Source organism: Dicentrarchus labrax, unplaced genomic scaffold (assembly GCF_905237075.1).
Source record: "Dicentrarchus labrax unplaced genomic scaffold, dlabrax2021, whole genome shotgun sequence".
NCBI classification, from domain to species: Eukaryota; Metazoa; Chordata; class Actinopteri; family Moronidae; genus Dicentrarchus; species Dicentrarchus labrax.
Window position 1 is genome coordinate 29312897 of NW_026136719.1, and position 18779 is coordinate 29331675.

The 18779-nt window shown below is 41.8% G+C and overlaps 1 protein-coding gene across 2 annotated transcripts in view; it reads left to right on the forward strand.

Annotated features, from left to right (window-relative positions):
* adamts18 (ADAM metallopeptidase with thrombospondin type 1 motif, 18) overlaps positions 1-18779 on the forward strand; it is a 58715-nt gene that overhangs the window by 32498 nt on the left and 7438 nt on the right. For both annotated transcript variants that reach the window (XM_051380113.1, XM_051380114.1), the window contains 7 exons: positions 1572-1744; positions 2774-2904; positions 4023-4146; positions 4465-4709; positions 12149-12269; positions 12808-12934; positions 18442-18646. In XM_051380113.1, the coding sequence (XP_051236073.1) occupies positions 1572-1744; positions 2774-2904; positions 4023-4146; positions 4465-4709; positions 12149-12269; positions 12808-12934; positions 18442-18646 (1126 nt within the window). The remainder of the gene's footprint in view (positions 1-1571; positions 1745-2773; positions 2905-4022; positions 4147-4464; positions 4710-12148; positions 12270-12807; positions 12935-18441; positions 18647-18779) is intronic.

Below are 18779 nucleotides of genomic sequence, written 5' to 3' on the forward strand. Positions count from 1 at the left end.
GAAGTGTTGATTTGGAATGCTGTGGAAACATCTGACATGGCATGCAGACTTCTCTTTTACAGTCCTATACTTTAACACAAACTTTAATCCTGTTGCTCCAAAACTTTAAAGTCTAATTTACACTTGGATTGGGGCTAACGCTGTACTGACAGATACTAGGGTGTCATTTTGATGAATTGAGGTCGCACTTTTGTTTTGGATGCCTTAAAGGATAATATCTTGGATTTTATTATGCTCTAACAGACTTTGCCTTGGCTCATCAGTCACACTGACTGCGAGATGCTGGTGTGCAAAGCGGAGTTGTGAAGCCTTACAGCTGCCCTGTTTAGTTTTCTTATAAATAGACAAAAGTCAAGTTTACATTCTGTGTTTCTCACCAAAACGAATTGTGTGCATCCTTGAGGTCTCACAAACATGTTAAATGCCCCTTTCTCCCCATGAAACATTAGCAATTGTTTTAAATATTGCTTCGGCAAGTGATTAAGGTTGGCTTTATGAACCCTTTATACAGACGTTACATCAGTCTGCAAAGCTGCAGTGCACATCAAAAAGGAAACTATACATAAAGGGATTTGGCAAGATGATATTTCCTTTTAATTATGAACACATTATCAAATGTTTAGATTTGGTTCAACATACGTCCAACAACTGTTTTACTTATAGACAAGGAGTAAACAACAAACACTCCAGTTAACTGAACTACATACAGTCTGAAAATACCACAAAGTGCGCTGGCATTGCTGAGACTGGGTTTGGAGCTATTACACCCTCCTGCACTCAGACACTCATGCACAGCATGAAATTGCTTCAAAGTCTGCGAGGGTTCAGTGTCCAGGACTTAGGGGGGGACATTGGAACTGAGCCCATGTTTACATCTGTGTTTACTAGCTTGAGGTCTTCCTCTTTACTGTCTTTGTGTGTTGCTGCCACCAATTGATGATCATTGGGATGATGTGAAAGTGGCAGCAGTGTTGCCCAAGCTTTTGCCTGATACACATTAAATGGAGACCCACACGTAAAAACATGTTTCCATAGCTGTACTATTGGTACATACCTGATATTTACCATATATTTTATAATCTTAATGTATCAGAAATTGCTTCATCAAAATGTCTATATAATGGGATTTTCTTACATTTTCTCCCCAGTTAACATGTTTTTTCCTTACCCAAATTGAGTTTAAGGTCACAGGGTGTTGAATGTTCTGCATATTGCGAAGCCCCCTGAGGCATATTGGGATTTTGGGTTATATAAATAACATTTTAATTTAAAACTTGACTTGACTTGAATACCTCCACGGGGTATCTTTATGCATACACATATATCTTGATATCTATATGAAATGTATGTAGCAATGAGTACAGGCACAAGCACAGTTCTGCACAGTCCCACATGCATTGGCTGGCTTTGTTTTGTCTGTGTAGTAGTCTTACATTAAGGGGCTTTTTAATTGGCTTGGATTGTTACTTGAATAAAAGTGTGGTAATAAAACAGGCAGGGTATTTCAGATCCGTAACAGATTTTTCTCTGCCTCTCTTCTTCTTCCCTGTCTTGTCTTGTCTTCCACCCAGGCCACAGAACAATGGTAAATTTTGCTCAGGCTCCAGCCGTCTCAACCAGCTGTGCAACACTCGGCCATGCCCTCTTAACGCTGTGGACTTCAGGGCCCAGCAGTGCGCTGAATACAACAGCAAGCCCTTCAGGGGCTGGTATTATAAGTGGAAGCCCTACACCAAAGTGGATGGTAAGGTTGGTCAGTTGATATAAGACCCAACAAGTCTGTTCAGTCCTGTAGTTCATTTATGTTTGATGTGTAATTTGCTCTGAGGCTGTTATAGTATTTTTTCTTGCATCCGTTTTTGAGAGTTAAAGAATGTATTGTATCTTTTATTGTAAACAAAGAGATTCTCTACCTTAAAAATACACCTTTCAAGGATTATGAAAGCATCCCATGATTTACTTTATTCTTGGCACAGAATGCACGAGAAAAGAAATCTCATTGTTCAAAGCACACAGCGCTGCTAAATACACAGAGAATTGCAGATTGCACAGGGCAAGCTTTTTCGTGTCTTAATTCTGTAGATATTTTACATTCTACACCCCGCCGTCCTCCGCTGGTCCAAACCTCTTTTATAAAGTGTTTCTGTAATACCAACCTCTATTTACTGCCACAATGATTAGGGCCAAAAAAGCTGGAGGAAACGATCACTCTGTGTAATGTGCATGGGAGACATGTAGCCACCTGCACCCTTTGACACAGTGGGGATGGATTTAAAAAGGAAGCCTACGGGCCAGCTTTGTTACACAGAGTGAGGGAGAGAGAGAGTGCAATGAAGGAGAGCAGTGTGTTTGGCCGGCGTCCCAGGCCTGTTTAAGCTGTTGATGAATGGGAGGTGATGTAGAGAGGAACAGATTCTGAACTGCCTTCTGGGACCTTGAGCCAAGTCACCTTCACCGTCATTTATTTTAATCAAAGACGGCTGTAGAGACTTGTCTGTGATAACTGATCTGAACTACAAAATAAACCCATAGCCCCACATGAATACCCCTGGGTGCATTCACAGTCAGTTCCTGTCTGTTCCAACTCTGTCCCAGCAGGAGACATACTGTATGTTATAACTGGTTGCAGTACAGTAGCCACAGTAACTTTAAAGTTACCAGATCATAGAAGAACTTTGGGGAATATGGCCCCCAAACAATTTACACTTTTACTTAGGCTTTCCTTTTTTTAATGATACCAGTCTTACTGTATATTTGTATGTTCTGTGTGCAGATGAAGACATCTGTAAGCTGTACTGCATTGCAGAAGACTTTGACTTCTTCTTCGCCATGTCCAGCAAGGTCAAAGACGGCACCTCCTGCTCTGACCACAAAGGAGATGTCTGCATCGATGGAGTTTGTGAGGTACATTGTCTGAGTGGATTCACAGTGCTCCACAGAAAATTGAATTATTCTAGGGTTAATGGGAGAAAATTGTTACATGAGGTCATTTTTGGAAAAGCTTTTTCTAACAAAGTTGCAGGAGAGTTACAGATAATTAGTTAGTGCCAGAATCAATGGTTTTTGATTTTGAATTTGAAATAGAGCTAATTTCTTGACCTACGCTACCTATTTTACCTATTTAATGCAAAGTGTTATTACAAATGATGCACAGAAATACAGTAATATCTAAGGCGGTCATACGTTTGTAAATGGACAGATGGTGTCCGTATGCAGAAGATGACAGACTGGATTTTATTTTATATTATATGGTATGATGTAATATAATATACAGATATACAGATTTGGATACAGATCCATAAACTTGTATACTATTGGATCTTTCCGGATACTGGTCCTTTTTATCCTGTGTGCGTTCACTTTAGGTTTCACTTTCAAATAAGAGATTAGATAATTGGTTTAAACTGGGGATGTGTCTAAAACCTAGTTCGGACGGAGGCATGTTGCTTGCCATACTTGCAGTCCTTTAAGGTGTACTTCTTGCCAGTATGTCATCTAATTGCTTGTAGGATGCACAAAGGCATAAGCAAAGGGGCCAAAGTCTTTTTTTTCCTGGGAATGAAAATGGCTCCCATTGGTCCCAGCGTGGATCTAGCTCAGCATATTAAAGGCTACAGCGAACGCTACAAGTGCAACCAGGTGTTAAAAACCTGGCTTAATGAAGGGAATGAGAGATCTTTCTAAATCTCTCTTACTTTCATATTTCTTCCAATATTTTGTCTGTTTTTCTGTATTTTCTACAACCGAACAAAGCGCTAATGTTTCTGTTTTATTGCATATTCGTCTTCCCCTACCGTTCATCTAATCTTAAGAGTAATTCTGCATAACCCCACCATGGATCAGGTGTGGTAGTAATGTGAAACACTGATGTCAACAAAGAAGGAGTTAAAGTTATCTCTGTACGTTCATGTTCAAATGAGGACTTTTGGAATAGAGTTGGTAGTAAAGATTATTTACACTGACATCCTCTTAATTCTAGCTCCATCCACACTAATGGCATGTGTGTTTTTGTGTGTGTGCAGGCAGTAGGCTGTGACCAGATTCTGGGCTCCAAGGCCTCTCTGGATGCCTGCGGAGTCTGTAAGGGAGACAACTCCACTTGCAAGTTCTTCAAGGGCCAGTACACCCTTCAACACAGGGCTAACGGTAAGCTTGTCTTTGTTTGTAGAGTGTGTCTGTATGTTGGCATAAATGTTGTTATTCTGCAAGACAAAGAGACACATAGGCGGGCAAAGAAAAAGAGAAAAACCACACACACCCACATGCATCTAATCCCACTTCGTAACAGACTGATTCACTTCTAGACCAGAGTGCATAATGAGGTAAAGCAGGGATAAAGGTTTGTGCGTGCATGGGTGACAGGATTGTGTGATGAAACATGTCATAAGAATTAGAAAACAGCATTAAACAAATATCTGAGCTTGATTCGGCATTGACTTTCCTTTCTCCTCCTTTGTTCCTCAGAGTATTACTCCATGGTAACGGTCCCAGCTGGGGCACGCAGCATTCGCGTTCAGGAAATGGAGGTCTCCACCAGCTACCTGGCTGTCCGCTCCCTGAAGAGGAAGTACTACCTGACCGGGGACTGGACTGTGGACTGGCCGGGGAAGTTCCACTTCGGTGGGGCCGTGTTCGACTACCAGCGCTCTTTCAACAAGCCGGAGAGCCTGTATGCTGCTGGACCTACTAATGAGACGCTGGTGTTTGAAGTAAGCCGCCGCTGCTGGGTGATGTCCGTTTGTGGCAATTGACAGTGACAGGGTCCCTGGCAGAGCTGCTGTGCCTCTTTTTCTTATGTCTGGATATGAATAGGCTTAGATAAAAAAAAGAAGTTTGGGTGGTAGGGAAAACAGGGGTGGTTGTAGTGGAGTGCAGTGCTTCTGTGGGGGATTAATTGTGTTTGGTGATTCGTTATGTCAGGGATGATCTGGGGATGGGTTGGTTTTGTGGAAGGCTTTAATCGGGAAAATCAGGAGCTTTTGGGGGGTTCAAACAGCCTGTCCTGTTCAGAGCTGTCCTCTTTGTGAGTGACACAGGGAAAAAAAGAGAATATAAGGGTACATAGTAGAAGAGGAAATACAAAAAAGGTTCTCAACATGTCTACAATCAAAACCAACAGTTTCAATGGCTGGTTAATGCAGAACATACTGTCAATACATTTCTTAGGTACTAGTTGTTTACTGATGTTGCTGTTCAAATGGTGTGCTCAGATGGAAGGTGAAGTGAATTTCCCCTGATCTCAGAACTCACCAGGTGCCCCGCTTCGTTTGACTGTTTTCCACCATGAGAACTGAGTCTCTCTTCCTTTTTCCTCCCATACATACATGAATTTAAGTTAGGAAGCTTAATAAGCACCTCTTCTCCACAATCTGTGCCACCCTGGGGAAACTCATGACTGTGCATTACATGCAATCACAGCACTTTTAAAATCAACTTTGCATCTTGTCTGAACACAGTTCAGTGTTTCGGCTCTATTCTCCATTGTATTTGGTTAGCAGTGGAGGTTTTAGAGGTTTTAGATATTTCAAAAACTGGTCAAAAAACAAAAATCTCCATGGCCAGACACAAGTAAGGGTGAGCGAGAAAATATGCTTTGTGTAAATTTGTTGAACCAATTCTTTAAGCATCAGTAAAATGAGAGAGAGAGAGAGAGAGAGAGAGAGAGAGAGACCCAGAAGGCATCAGAGAGGGGGTGGGGGGGATGTGGCACAATTAGTCTAAACCAGCCTTTGTGCCACTTTCACTATTCAGCTCAGTCTCACATGGCAGAAGCCTGCCCCTTGTTTATATACGGTTCAGTTTCTTGGTAGTGTAAGCACAGTCACGTGTTGGTCCACGTACACATACTGAAAGCCATGGATGTGGCCCCTATGGCCACTGATCTCAAAAGTGCTTTGTTGCAACCATGTGATTCGAGGCTAATAGAGCGAGTAAAATCCCTAAGTCAACTGCCCTTTAGAGGCAGGGATGAAAAGTATAAAATCAGATGGTTGCTTGGAGTGAGATGTTCTGCATATTATAGGAGGTGATTTATGAGCTGGTGGTGCTTTTTTTGCCCGACATTTGTAATCAGTGGTGTGTCAGAAACCAGAGCTTCCAGGGGAGTGCGAGTCTTTACCCGTCCTGAGGCAGCAGAATGTGATGCTGGACAGGCGTCTCCTCCTGAGAGCAAAACTAATATTCGACAAGTGGCCGAGCCATTATCCTTATGAGTCTGTAGGTTTAAGTGAATGGTGTTGGGATGTGTGGGATGTTCTTCCCACATAACTTTGTCAGCAAAAGCATTTATTTTCTCTTGAACTCTGAACCCTAGCTGTGGAAACAGAAGTGGAAACCAGGTGACGAGCAGACTTTTTTTTCTCCCTCCATTATTGGTGAAGTGTTAGTCATGTAAAAGCTAGTCTCCCCTCAGTCCCTTGGGCTACTGAAATAGTGCGGTTAAAGCAGGAATGATTGGCCTGAATATCCAGGAAGAATACCAGTGTGATATTTCCCAAGTGCTTGGCTTGCTTGGTCACTTGTTTGGCCATCAGGAAATGTCTGAGTGTTTATGTAGCTATTTTAGAAAAGAGACTTCTGTTTGTGGGCAGTTTAGCGGAGTAGCTGCTGTAGTTAGCGTTTGAACAGCCCATTGTTGCTTCCCTCTGCAAGATGAATGCTTGCAGAGATGCAAGTAACAACAATCTAATATTGTCATTCCCAAAAGAGGTTGAGGGATAGATTTTGTGATTATTTCTTAACGACTTTGCAAAAATTCCTGCTTCAGCAATTTTTGAATACCGCAATGCCACAATCTAGGGATGTGTTAAGTATTAAAAAACAAAACAAAACATAAGGCCAATTTTTAGAATGGTTTTAGGCGCAGGGTTCATGGACCAAATGATGTGTCCTAACATGGTTTATTATCTGTACCCAGTTTCGACATCTGTGTCGGCTTGCAGTATATGCTGTGTTGGCTTATTTGAGAGAGAGATAGAGATTGCTAAAGTGGTTAAACAAGCAAGAGAGTGAATGAGGAGAAGGCGCGATGGTAGTGAGAAATCAAGCAAATGAGAGAAATAAAAACTTCTTTTTTTATTGTTTTACAGCAGACATAGATGTTTTAAAGAAGCCACCAGGTTAGTCAAATTTTGGTTGAAGAGAAATCCATGCAGACAAGTTTCCAGATTTTGCATGTGGTCACTTTTGGTTTTTACTTCAAATAAAGTATTATTGGTGATCGTCAGACCATTTGTGCCTTGTTCATAGTAAAGATGTCAATGCATTCCCACCACTTAGTTTGGTGAATACAGTGTTACAATAACCGAGAGAAAGTTGTAGTAACCATAAATGTTCTTTAAAGAATGGACTTAACTAAGTCTGACGATGCTCCTCCGGCTTGTCCGTGTGTCCCAGTCATACATCTGTCCAGCAGAGCACTCAGCGGTAGCATGCTGCTGATCTGCAGATGACACGAGCATAATCTCTATAAGTATGTCCTGTAATTACAAAAAGGAGAAAGGGGTTGATAGAGAGAGAAGGATAGAGAGAGGGGGAGAGTGAGATTAAAAGATTAAGAACTCTGCAATTGAACTCTTTGGATGTGAGAAGTTAAGGTCAGGGCACAGGGACTTTCACTGCAAATGAAAAGAGCCAAATGAGTCGACTGACTGCTGATCTTCATCTGTTTCACACATTCTACTTAACTGGCGCTGTCACAGAAAAACTGAGAGAGTGCGAGGGGGAGGGTATACGCACCGATCTCTCCCAGACCCTTACTCAGCTTGAAGCACTCAAAGAAAAACAAATGTTGAGGAGTGCAAGCGTAAACTGTGACAAGGTGTTCACATCTGCACAGCTGCTCAGCTGGTAGGGGGGAGAAGTAAAGGGGAAAGAAGTAGCTAACAAGAGGAGGAGGCAGGAACAGACATAACATATGGCTGAGGTCTCAGTGGATACCAAACAGGGTTATTCCCCCTGAATTCTTGTGGTATGGTGAGGCGAGGTCATGCCAGTCCAGGGCAAAGCATGGTGGGTCCACAAGTGAGATTGATATCTGTGTCCACCGCATGCTAATTTATCATCCTCTCATCTGACTTGATGAGTGGTGTGGTAGTTGAGTTGTGAAAACTAAGACACTGTGGTCTGACGTCGCACTGTAGGAAGACACACTCACATCAATCACACAACCTCATCCTGGATTTTCCTCCAGGAAATATATGTTTCTATCAATATATGTCATTTTCCTATGAAGCCAAAGAACACAAGTAAGATATAGTAGCCATATTAGAAAATAGAGCCATTCAGGGACTGCAAACGTTCCCCATTAATTCGTCTACGGCAAGTTGGATCGCCCAAGAATATATTTTTGTACCTGTATTAGAATATTTTAAGTGTAATTTAAGCATTGTTTGGCTGTGTGTTTGCTTTTATTTTGCTCATGCACAAATTTAAAAGTCCAGACTCAATTGATTTGTCAAACTTTTGATCTAATTATTTTGGATTCACCAAATTTAATTAACTTTTGTTTCATCCTGCTGAACAGCAGTATTTTACTTGTCTGATGTGTTTTTTATGCTAAAAAGTGAAGGGAGATGGTCATTTTCAGGCACTATTGGTTGTGGAAATAAAAACCCCATTCATTCAGGTAGCAAAGGTACAGGCCTGCACAGAACTTAGCACTAACCAAGTAATATGGATTATTTGGCCAAGATCTAGCTATGCGAGCTGGTTTATTGTTAAAAATGAACTTGAACTGACTAACTGGGGTTACTGTTGCACTCTTTCTCTGCATGCAATTCTGGCTTATAGAAGTTTTTGTTGACAGTCCAAATAAGGGTCATTTATTAGCTGGCTGTAGAGCTTTGGTAGATTTATGTGTTGTGACTAGTCAAGGCGCTATTTTGCTGCTGCTGTTGGTTTGCTTTGACTACCAAAGAATTCACAAGGGCAGCGTGCATTCTGGTTTGGGGATTTTGGTTCGTTGTATGGATAGGTAGGATATTAGTCTTTGTTCATATCGGGATGGGTGTCAGGGGATGAGCTTTGGCTGCAGTTGTCCCAAACTGAAGAAGTGGAGAGGAGACAGGTTTGGATATGTCTGAAATAATTGTTTGAAAATGAGTGTCTCTGCTTGCAGACAATGTTAAGGCTGTGGTTGGTTGGGTGTATTCAACATTGTGGATGGCTTAGGAAACTACGGTCAGTTATTTAGAAAGTGTAAAGGCTTCAAGGATGTGTATGCCCTTCGTTACTGTAAATGGATTATAAAAGTGTTGTTTTTATAGCTTCCAGTTCACATCATCGGTGGTTGTTTGGAGAAAGTGCAGGAATGTTGGTAAGAGTTGGGTGCTTGGATAAGCATAAAGTCCCAGTGTGGTTAGTGATGGCACTTTTCTGTGGCAGTGGGTTTGGGTTTGGTTGGGGTGGGTAGCGCCAGCAAAGGAAGTGTGGGTGTTAAAGTGTCGCCAATTCTTATGCAGTTCAGTAGAGGCCAAGGCCACAAGTTCACCATTTAGGCTAGACGTCCTCAACTTCAGATGGGGCACAGACAATGAGTGTGAAAATGTTAAACTTGGGGTAACTCTGTAGCACTCTAATAAGATTTTGTGGATTTATGTGGCTAAAAGCATTGACTATGAAAATATCTGGACATGGGCATCTAGTAGGAACCGATAGTGATGTATGATGGTTGTTTTTTGGAAAACAATTAGATAGGGCTTTGTGTATCTGATGTGAAATTAAGCAAACCATTTGTCTATTATCAGTGCTTGGTGGTGTGACGTAAATCAAAGCACAATCTGTTTTTGCACTTGGATGCACTTGGTTTCAGAGTTACATACAATTTTCTTATCAGTACAGAATGATATGCACAGCAGGTTTTAGCATGCAAGCCTAATTCAGTGTGATTAAACTGAAGAATTTCTGGGTTTTGAATGACAACCGTACAGAAAACAGATAACATGAGCAGACAAGCATGTTTTAGAATGGGGGTTTTTAGACTTTGACAGGTGCCCAAGAAAAAATCACGAAAACTATTTCAGCTGCAAGTATTATTGACGAGCAGGCCAAATTATTGGACTAAACTCCAATAACTAACTTCCCATTGTTTTTAGAACACTGCCATGCACCTGTCCGTTCTCCCTCAAGCGTTAGACATTAGATAGCTCCTTGCTCCTCTCCACAACAACATCTCTCCTTTTGCCCTCCTGTCTGGAGCCGGGCCGAGCGTACACATGGAACAGTTAACATGTAACAGAAGGTGATTGGTCTAGTCAGTGGAAGCGCCCCAGGACTGTTGAATGTGGATCGAACCCAGGAGGCGCTTGGCTTCCTAAGTTGGATGGTTGATGGTAGATTCCTTGTACTTTAGGATACACCCCAAAGAAAATACACTTGTCAAAGCTCATTATTGCAGATATTGATAGACTTGATATGTTTGTCAGGCATTGGAATGGCTGTTGACAGTTGGACTTAATACAATTTGCCAAATGGATTGAGGATTAATACTCGCCCAACCTGAACTAAACTGAGGTGAGCTGTAAAACATAACATAACTATACTGAACACAATCCAGTGCAGTGTTTTTGAATGGTTTAAAATGACACACTATGAGCTGACTATGTAAATTCACCTCAAACAAAATTCTTCACCATGGCAGTGAATCCTCATGGGGTTGCTTTAATGATAGTCTGATGCTTCTCCTGTAATGGGTATGTCTGCTTTTATTCATCCGTTAGTCTCTGCTTGACTTGAATGTCCAAATAAATCTGGGAAAAGGTAACTGGCCAGTAGAAAGGATGTGGTAAAAAAGAGCTAACTTTCGAAAGAAAATGGAAATTGTCCCTCATATGTGCACTGTAATGTCCAAATATAATGACCTTATAATAGTGTGGTCAGCCAGTTTGGACTAGAGAAGGAACAAAGCACTCTGTAATGTCTCTAGAGCCTCCTGGTTAGTGGGTAGCAGATCTAACAGCTCAGTGGGACCTAAATGGCTGAATTAGGCCGCCACGTTGTCAGCGATCTTACTTTAAGTTTCTGGTAGTGGAATCCATAACATATGGACCATTTGTTTCTGCACTCCTTTCACTGCGCTCCTGTCATGCCCTTTTTTATTTATACAGTGTAGGACATACTCTATAGATTATTGGACTCCTACCAATACAGAAGAAAATATTGTGACATATTTATTACTGGCTGAAACAGAGGGTATACATCATACTGTATGTAGGGGAAGACTTTTTATTGTTATTTAGTGTGGCTGTTTTTGAAATTATAGTAGCAGATGGTCCAGAAATTACGGAATGCTGAAACAATGAATTAAAAATTGATCTCAAATGTAAAGAGTTGGTGTTTTTTCAATCTTTAATATAATTTTTAATTGTCTTTTAGTTTTGGACTGTCAGGCAATTTTACAGGTAATTTTAAGATGCTTCCAGACAATTGTAAAGGATAATTGTAAATATATCCTAACATTTTCTAAATAAAACAATGAATTGCTAAATGACCGGTGTGATTTGGTGGCATCTAGATGTTAAGGCCCAATCTATAGCCAGTGTTTGGTTTGTCCGTGTTGGGCTATTGTAGAAACATGGCAGCTATGGCAGACTCCATTGAAGGTGACCCATGGTGTGATAAAAACGTCTCATTCTCAGCGAAAACAGAACAATTCCTATATTAATTCATTACTAATAAAAACATACCTATGAATATTATATTCCATTTCTGTTAAAAGATCCTCCTAAATGTTACACACTGGAGCTTTAAGTTAAAATGACAGATTTATCAATAATGAAAGTAAAGAAAGAGAAAGGGAAAGTGGACAACCATAATTGTGGTGTTCTCCAGCAAAAACTTATCTTGGCTATAATTGTTGACCCTATGTCCTAAATGCTTCTAATTGTGTATTATTGTGTATTAATGTGTAACATATTAGAGTATATACTGGCAGCGTGAAGATTAAGGGGAGGAAAGCTGCTGGTTTGAACCCCTAGAGCCGCCTGGAAAAAAGTGTTTGATGACTCCCAGTTTAATGTGAAGATCTTTAAACCTGATGTTTATGTGAAACAGGGTGATGTGTGCTGCTTCCCCTGGGTGGATAACGGTGATAAGACAAACTATATTCACAAGTGACACTGTTCTGACTTACTGTGCTCTTGCCTGACAGATCCTTCTGCAGGGAAAGAACCCGGGAGTGGTGTGGGAGTACACCCTGCCTCGCACTGAGAGGAAACCCGACTACAGCTGGGGTGTGGTGCGCTCTGACTGCTCTGCTCCTTGTGCTGGAGGTGAGACTGTTTGTGTTCGTATGTGGGATTGCTCATGTTTGTTTGAGTAATGAAACTAGAGGAACTCTGTATGTGTTGTGTACATGAGTTGACTGTTCACTAAACCCCTCCACTGAACAGCAGTTTTCCTATCATGCTGCAACTAGACACAGCAGGTGGAGGTGGTGTACTGGCCATTGGACATAGGGGGACAAATCCTGGTGGGCTGGTGAACCGTCAAATCAGTTAGATATTATCTCTATGTTTGTGTATGTGGTGTCTGCCTGTGTGTGTATGTGTTTGAAGATGCTTTTGTATTGTGTGTAATTCCTGTTGTCCAGTCTGCTCAAAGAAGTGTGTTAAGGCTATTGAAAAGCACCTTTGTCAACTGAGAAGTTCAGACTCTGTTGGTCCCAAAAGACACACAGCAACCCCTGCTCACTTGTCAGTGGATTTATGACAAGTGTGTGTGTGCATGTGTGCCTGTGTGGTGACCTCCTTGTAGCTCCACTCCCCCCGCCTCAAGCTCTCTCTTTCTCTCTTCCTGTTTTCCCATCAGGTCGCATCTCCACCAAGGCTATCTGTCTGCAGGACCAGAAGGTTCAGGTCAACTCCACCATGTGTAATCCCCACACCAGACCAACACTGGGCTCCCATCTCTGCAACACACAGCCATGCCCTGCATAGTAAGTGCTGCTGCTGCTGCTGCTGCTGTGTGTGTGTTTGTGTGTGCTGGTCAGGGCATTTCTTCGTGTACAGTTGGCTGTGGGATATGTGGCATGTGTCTGTATGTTGCCAAATTTTCAGGAACCTTAGGCGCTGTTTTTATTACAGGCACACACACACACTGTGGTTGAGCAGTCTAGAGGTTGCCTGTGGTCCATTTACTGTGGCCAGCCACCACTCTGCTCAGCCTGTGTTCTTCTCCTCTCTCTGTCCTCCTCTCTTCTCTGCCCACTCTCTAATTTTTCATTTCTTTTCCATTTTCCTTTTTGAGAAAACATATTAAAGTGCTCCCTATCTGCTGTCTTTTGGATCAGCCTTTACTTTTTCCATTGTAGTGCTTGCTCCAGCTGTGTGTCCATCTGAGTGTAAAGTGGATTTTAATCCCACTGACATGACAGGATCATGTAACGTCTGTTTTGTTTTTGTCTGTGATGTGAAGCTTTGCTCTACTACTTCCTGAGAAAAGGCTTTTAATTTAATGTGTATTGTCTTAGCCTGGCAAGCCTTAACCAGTAGAGGACCGCCAAACCTAAATGCATTACAGTTTTAAACATAATTGTTTTAAATATGCAAGAAATCATTTTCTTTTGTCATTACTGTCAAGGACTCTTCATTTAAGATTGCATTATTCTAAGTGTTCTTCACTTGTTCAAAGTAAATTGTACGCTGTGTGTTCCCAGCCCTGGCCTCAGACCATTGAGGTCACCAAGACCATGTCCTCAGTAATATTACTGGGAATACAGACTGTTGGAATTTTAATGCTGATTCTTATATTTTGTAGACAAAATAACTATTTAAATATCTCTAATGATCTAATTTACCTAATTTTCTATAATAAATAGAACAAAACACATATCTGGCGGTGTAGAGCGGTCTTTGAAACTACTTTCAGACATGATGTATGATGTGAAGATACATAGATACATAGAGAAAAAGAAAGGGAACAGTCAAATCAATTAATAAAGCGTAAAATGTGTGTCTCTAGACGTTCCCATCAGCCTTAGGTGTAGTTTGTGTTTAGAGCTAATTAGCAATTGGTAGCTTGCTTACATGCAAACTAAGATGTGAACACGGTAAGTGTTTTAAATGCTAAACATCATCTTGTTGGCATCATAATTATGAGGATGCTGTCATCGTCACGTAGCTCAAAGAGCTGCGGTGCCTATGTACAGCCTCACAGAGCTGATAGCATAGCCTCTTAGTCTTGTTTTTAAATACCCAGAATTTTTTGCAAAGTTAAGCTGTTGGCAAACATTTCTTAGATAGGTGGGGTTCTGTTTGGGAATTTGGACTTGTGACCTCAGTATTTCTAAAACCCTAACTACGGCCCTGTCATTCCCAGTCTAGACCCCTCGACAAAAGGTTCAACCGATTGGTTAATTGTTTTTGTCATGAAGTAAATACAAGATGGTGTTTCCAAGTCTGGAATGGGCCTTTTGCTTTAGTGGACACTTGAGAAAAGGAAAGAGAAAGAAAATAAAGAAAGACAAGGCTAAAGAGAGGGAGGGAGCCAACTCGGAGTGATTGCTGCTTTCAGTGCACATCATCCTTCTCAGAAATTCTCAGCCCAAAGCCTTCCTCACTTTCTCAGTGGTGAAATCATGCCCGTGTTTTATCTCCATTGTCTAAACATTGTGCTTAATGGCATGCATTTTTAAAGGACTGCACATTCAGGGACGAGAGCAGCAAGCAAAGGAGGAAACCAGGCTAAAGTGCAGTGGAGTAACAAGTTGAAACAGCACTGAATAAATGGCCTCTCTCCTATGTAGGCCTTTGGCTGAGGGAACTGGAGCTAGCTTGATTTACAGCACTGCTCCACAGAACAGGCAGGGAACCGTGTCTTGGGTTCAGAGAGAGTACACACACATACACCCAAATGCACACACACACACACACACACACACACACACACAGGGCAGCATGCACACACACATTTTCCATATGTATGATTTCTGATCCAATCCAGGGGGTAAAAATAGAAACGCAGGCTATATGTGTTTGATGTTAATGATGTTGTCATTTTGTCCACCATTAGCCATGCCACAACAAGTCCAGACTGAACTTTCTCCTGTGTCAGGGGTTGAACAAGCCAGACAGCTATCGGTTACACCTCCAACATACAGCCTCTGTTTCTCACCAAGTTTCCCACCACCCGAGAGGGCATTTCCTGGCCCTAATCTTGGGCATACCATTTCTCTTATCTTGGCGAAAGGTATTAAACAGCTTTGTTGCGTGTCTTGACCTCCCCCTTTGTTTGAGGGAAGAAAACGGTATAGCCCAGATAAATAGCAAGTGTGGTCGTCCATTCAGGAATATAAAGCAGTGTGTGTGACACCAGTGGATCTTATTATACAGTAGCTGACAGCATTTCTCAGCTGGTTGTGTGTATGGGCCAATTTATGGGTGCTGCACAGGAAGAGAGTTGAGTTGAGTGAGCAGCATGAAAGCTTTAATGACGGCATTAAGACCTCCAGGATGTATGGGCACGCATTCAAGAGCCCGGCAGAGAAAAGCAAAATTGACAATGAGGTGGGATGCATGTGCGCTCTGTGTGTGAGTGTTTGTGTGCGAGCGTGTCTGACAGGAGGGGGAATGTAAAAGTGCCTGCTTATCTCTGCAGCGTGTATCTCGGGTGCTGACAGGCCTATCCATGTTTTATTGTGCAGAGACGGCGGGATTCCCACGGGGCCCGGCCAGTCTAGCCATGCAGAGCCAGTCAAACTCTCCCCACACCCTCAACCCTTCATTCCCATCTACCCCCCTTTGCTTTAGACTTTAGACCTGCTTTAAACCTCCACTCCCCATGTTGCTGTTAGCCTGACAGGGAAGACGGGGATACTCAACTGAGGTGTAGCAGCAGTTTCTGAACATTAAAGGGGGATGCAAAGAGAATTTTAAGTTGCCAGTTCAATCTTCCACCCCAGCGTGCAGTTAGGACGAGATATGCTCATATCTCATACATTTTCTTAAAAGTTAATGTCCTTTTTTTTTTCGCTTTCTCCACAACGCAGCCCCATCCCCACTTCCTTTTGCCTCTCTGTCTTCTCTTCCTCTGTAGTTTCATCTCTGCTGTTATTTTGCTCTTTCTCTTGGCAGAGGCCATCTGTAGAGTCACTTACCGCAGGTTCGGGATTTCTCTGTACATCACCCAGCGGGATATGTAGACAGATCAAAGTGAGACATGTTGTTCCTGTGCCAGAGAAGATGTGCAGAGAAATAGAGACAAAATTGTATGCACGAGACACTGACCAGGGCCTGTATTCATCAAAATTGTAAGAAGTACACTGAAGAATGCCCTTAAGAGGCAACATACGAGTAAAAGGAATAATAACACACATTAATCAAACATACATTTTTATAAAAAAGTTAATTTTACTGAAATTAGGACCTCCAGTAACAATTAACATATGAAATCAACAACTCTACTACATTTACAAGGTTTTAAAATATACAATGAGTGAATTAAATAATAAGAACAAGGTCATTCACTAGGTTGACAAGGCCAGAAGAAGCATGTATTAAGGGGTATTCTACCACATGGACTGAAATGAGCTGCTTTCATCTTGTTGTTTCCACCCACATCAAATTCTATTTAAGTCTTTGGTAGTAGTTTTAAATATGTGTTTTATAGATTTTGATAAATAGCTTTTATTCTGAAGTTTGTGAGTAGGTTGTAACAGCAAATGATTTTAATTTTTGTCTTATATATACACTTAGAAACCGTCTATTGGTACAACTGCAACACGACCAAATACCAACATTGTAAAGAACTCAAAGAAAGAAATGTTAATGTTGGAGACCATCGAACGACCATATTGGAGTGAAATACTGAGAAAAGTCCAAATACAAGGACAGAGATAGAAGGGATGATTTTGCAAGCAAAATGAATACAGATGGCAAATCTTCAACAAAGCACACCAAAGCACACAAATGTAAAAATGTATGAATCTGGGTTTAAAAATACTTTGAGTCCTGGTTAATATGGGTATAATAAGAATATAATAATAATACATTTATTTATACAGCACTTTTCAAAACCAATGTATAGCAGCCTTTTTGGTAGAGGTGGTCATTTTGGTATATAATTAAGCAGAAACACTTGAAGAACTGCTGGCTTCCAATCAGACTCAATATTAGGTTAGGAATAAATGTTCATTCATTGGTGGTAACTGGTATGCAGCCATACAAGTACTTAAAAAAATCATGGGTGAGCTTCTCAGAACCACCCTTGCAGCAGTATTGCACTCTTCTACCTCAAAATATGTCAGTTATTGAAACATTTCAGAGATACAAATTACAGCTAGGTCAGTGGTGGTTTGCAGCGAAGCAGAGTGGCACTTTCCCCCAATGATATATTGTTATTTATAAGCCAGGCAAAACAGATGGAAAAAAAAGCAAACAGTCCCCAAAAATCCAAAACCGATGCTTTCGTGTCCCAATGGTTCACATCTTTCCCATTTCCAAATTGCAGTTTAGTCCTTCTGCTTCATTTGTCTGTGGCGCTTGAGAGAGAATGAAAGCATTTTTTCTTCCCCTGAAGCAGGTCGGCGGCGTGGAGGAATGGTCTTTGCGGCAGCATGTCGTCTCAGAACTGGACTGAGCCATCTGCCCATCTCCCTTTTCTAAGCCTGTGGTTGTCAGACCACTCATTTGCTGTAATCTCCCCCTTCAGCCCCGATGCCAAGACAGAAGCTATTTTAGAAGCAGCAGTAGGCTTTCATCAGTGGCAAAGCAGGATTTCAGAGACACTAGAGGAGAGAAGAGGACAGGAGAGACAAAGAAACATAGACAAAAAGAGAGGAGATTGGAAATAAAATGATGAGGGGAGAGAGGACAGGTGAGAAGAGAAAGAAAGAGGAACGTAAAAAAACAGCAGATGACAAAAGAGAGGAGAGAGGGAGTGTAGCCCCCGTCTGTACTGTATGTAGCCTCATTGTATGTTGTATATTGCGGTCGGCCTTGGAGACCTGGGAAAGCTTTTATGGAGAGCTGTATATACAATATGGTTTTCATGTTTAGTTTCACATACGTACAGTACGGAGAGAGATGGATGGACATGTATATATATTTTGGCTTGTGTATTTTCTTTGTCTGCCCTTACCTACCAATTTGTGAAATGACAGAGATCAATGTGTGAAAATATTGTGAGTATTTTAAACGCAGCAGCTCTAAGCTTTCATGAATCATAACTGTTGAGAAAAGCAAGAAAGAACCAGCTAGTTCACCACTTGGAGTTTATAACCACCTAATAATAAGTGGTTTTCAAAAGTCCTCTGTGTGATCCCAGAGTACTCACTGGCAATTCAGGGTGAAAATCTGTGTTTAGGCCCAAAATAAATGCAGCAGGTTTGAACCTGTGGTTGGCTGTCCTGACCGGGTGCACTGCTTTCATCTGTTGACTGTTGCACATGTTACATTTTCCTTGGGTGTCCCACCTCACCATTTCCCTCTTGGTGTCCCTCTACAGCTGGGCCACAGGAGACTGGGGGTCCTGCAGTCGCTCGTGTGGAGGAGGTCAGCAGACCAGGACGCTGCGCTGCCTGAGGAAGGTGACTTACCAGAGGGAAGAGGTGGTGGCGCACTCCCTCTGTCCCGTCATCTCTCCGGCCCAGGTCCAGCCCTGCCACACCCAGGCCTGCCCGCCCGAGTGGAGCACCGGATCCTGGTCACAGGTGGGTTTATGGCAACATTTGAAAAGCCTAGCAACATGGCTAAATCATATTAGCATTTTTTTTATCGAACATGCCAGGTTTAATTAAAGAGTTTGTTTTATTTGAGTTTATGACTAAATGCCTGCACAACGGC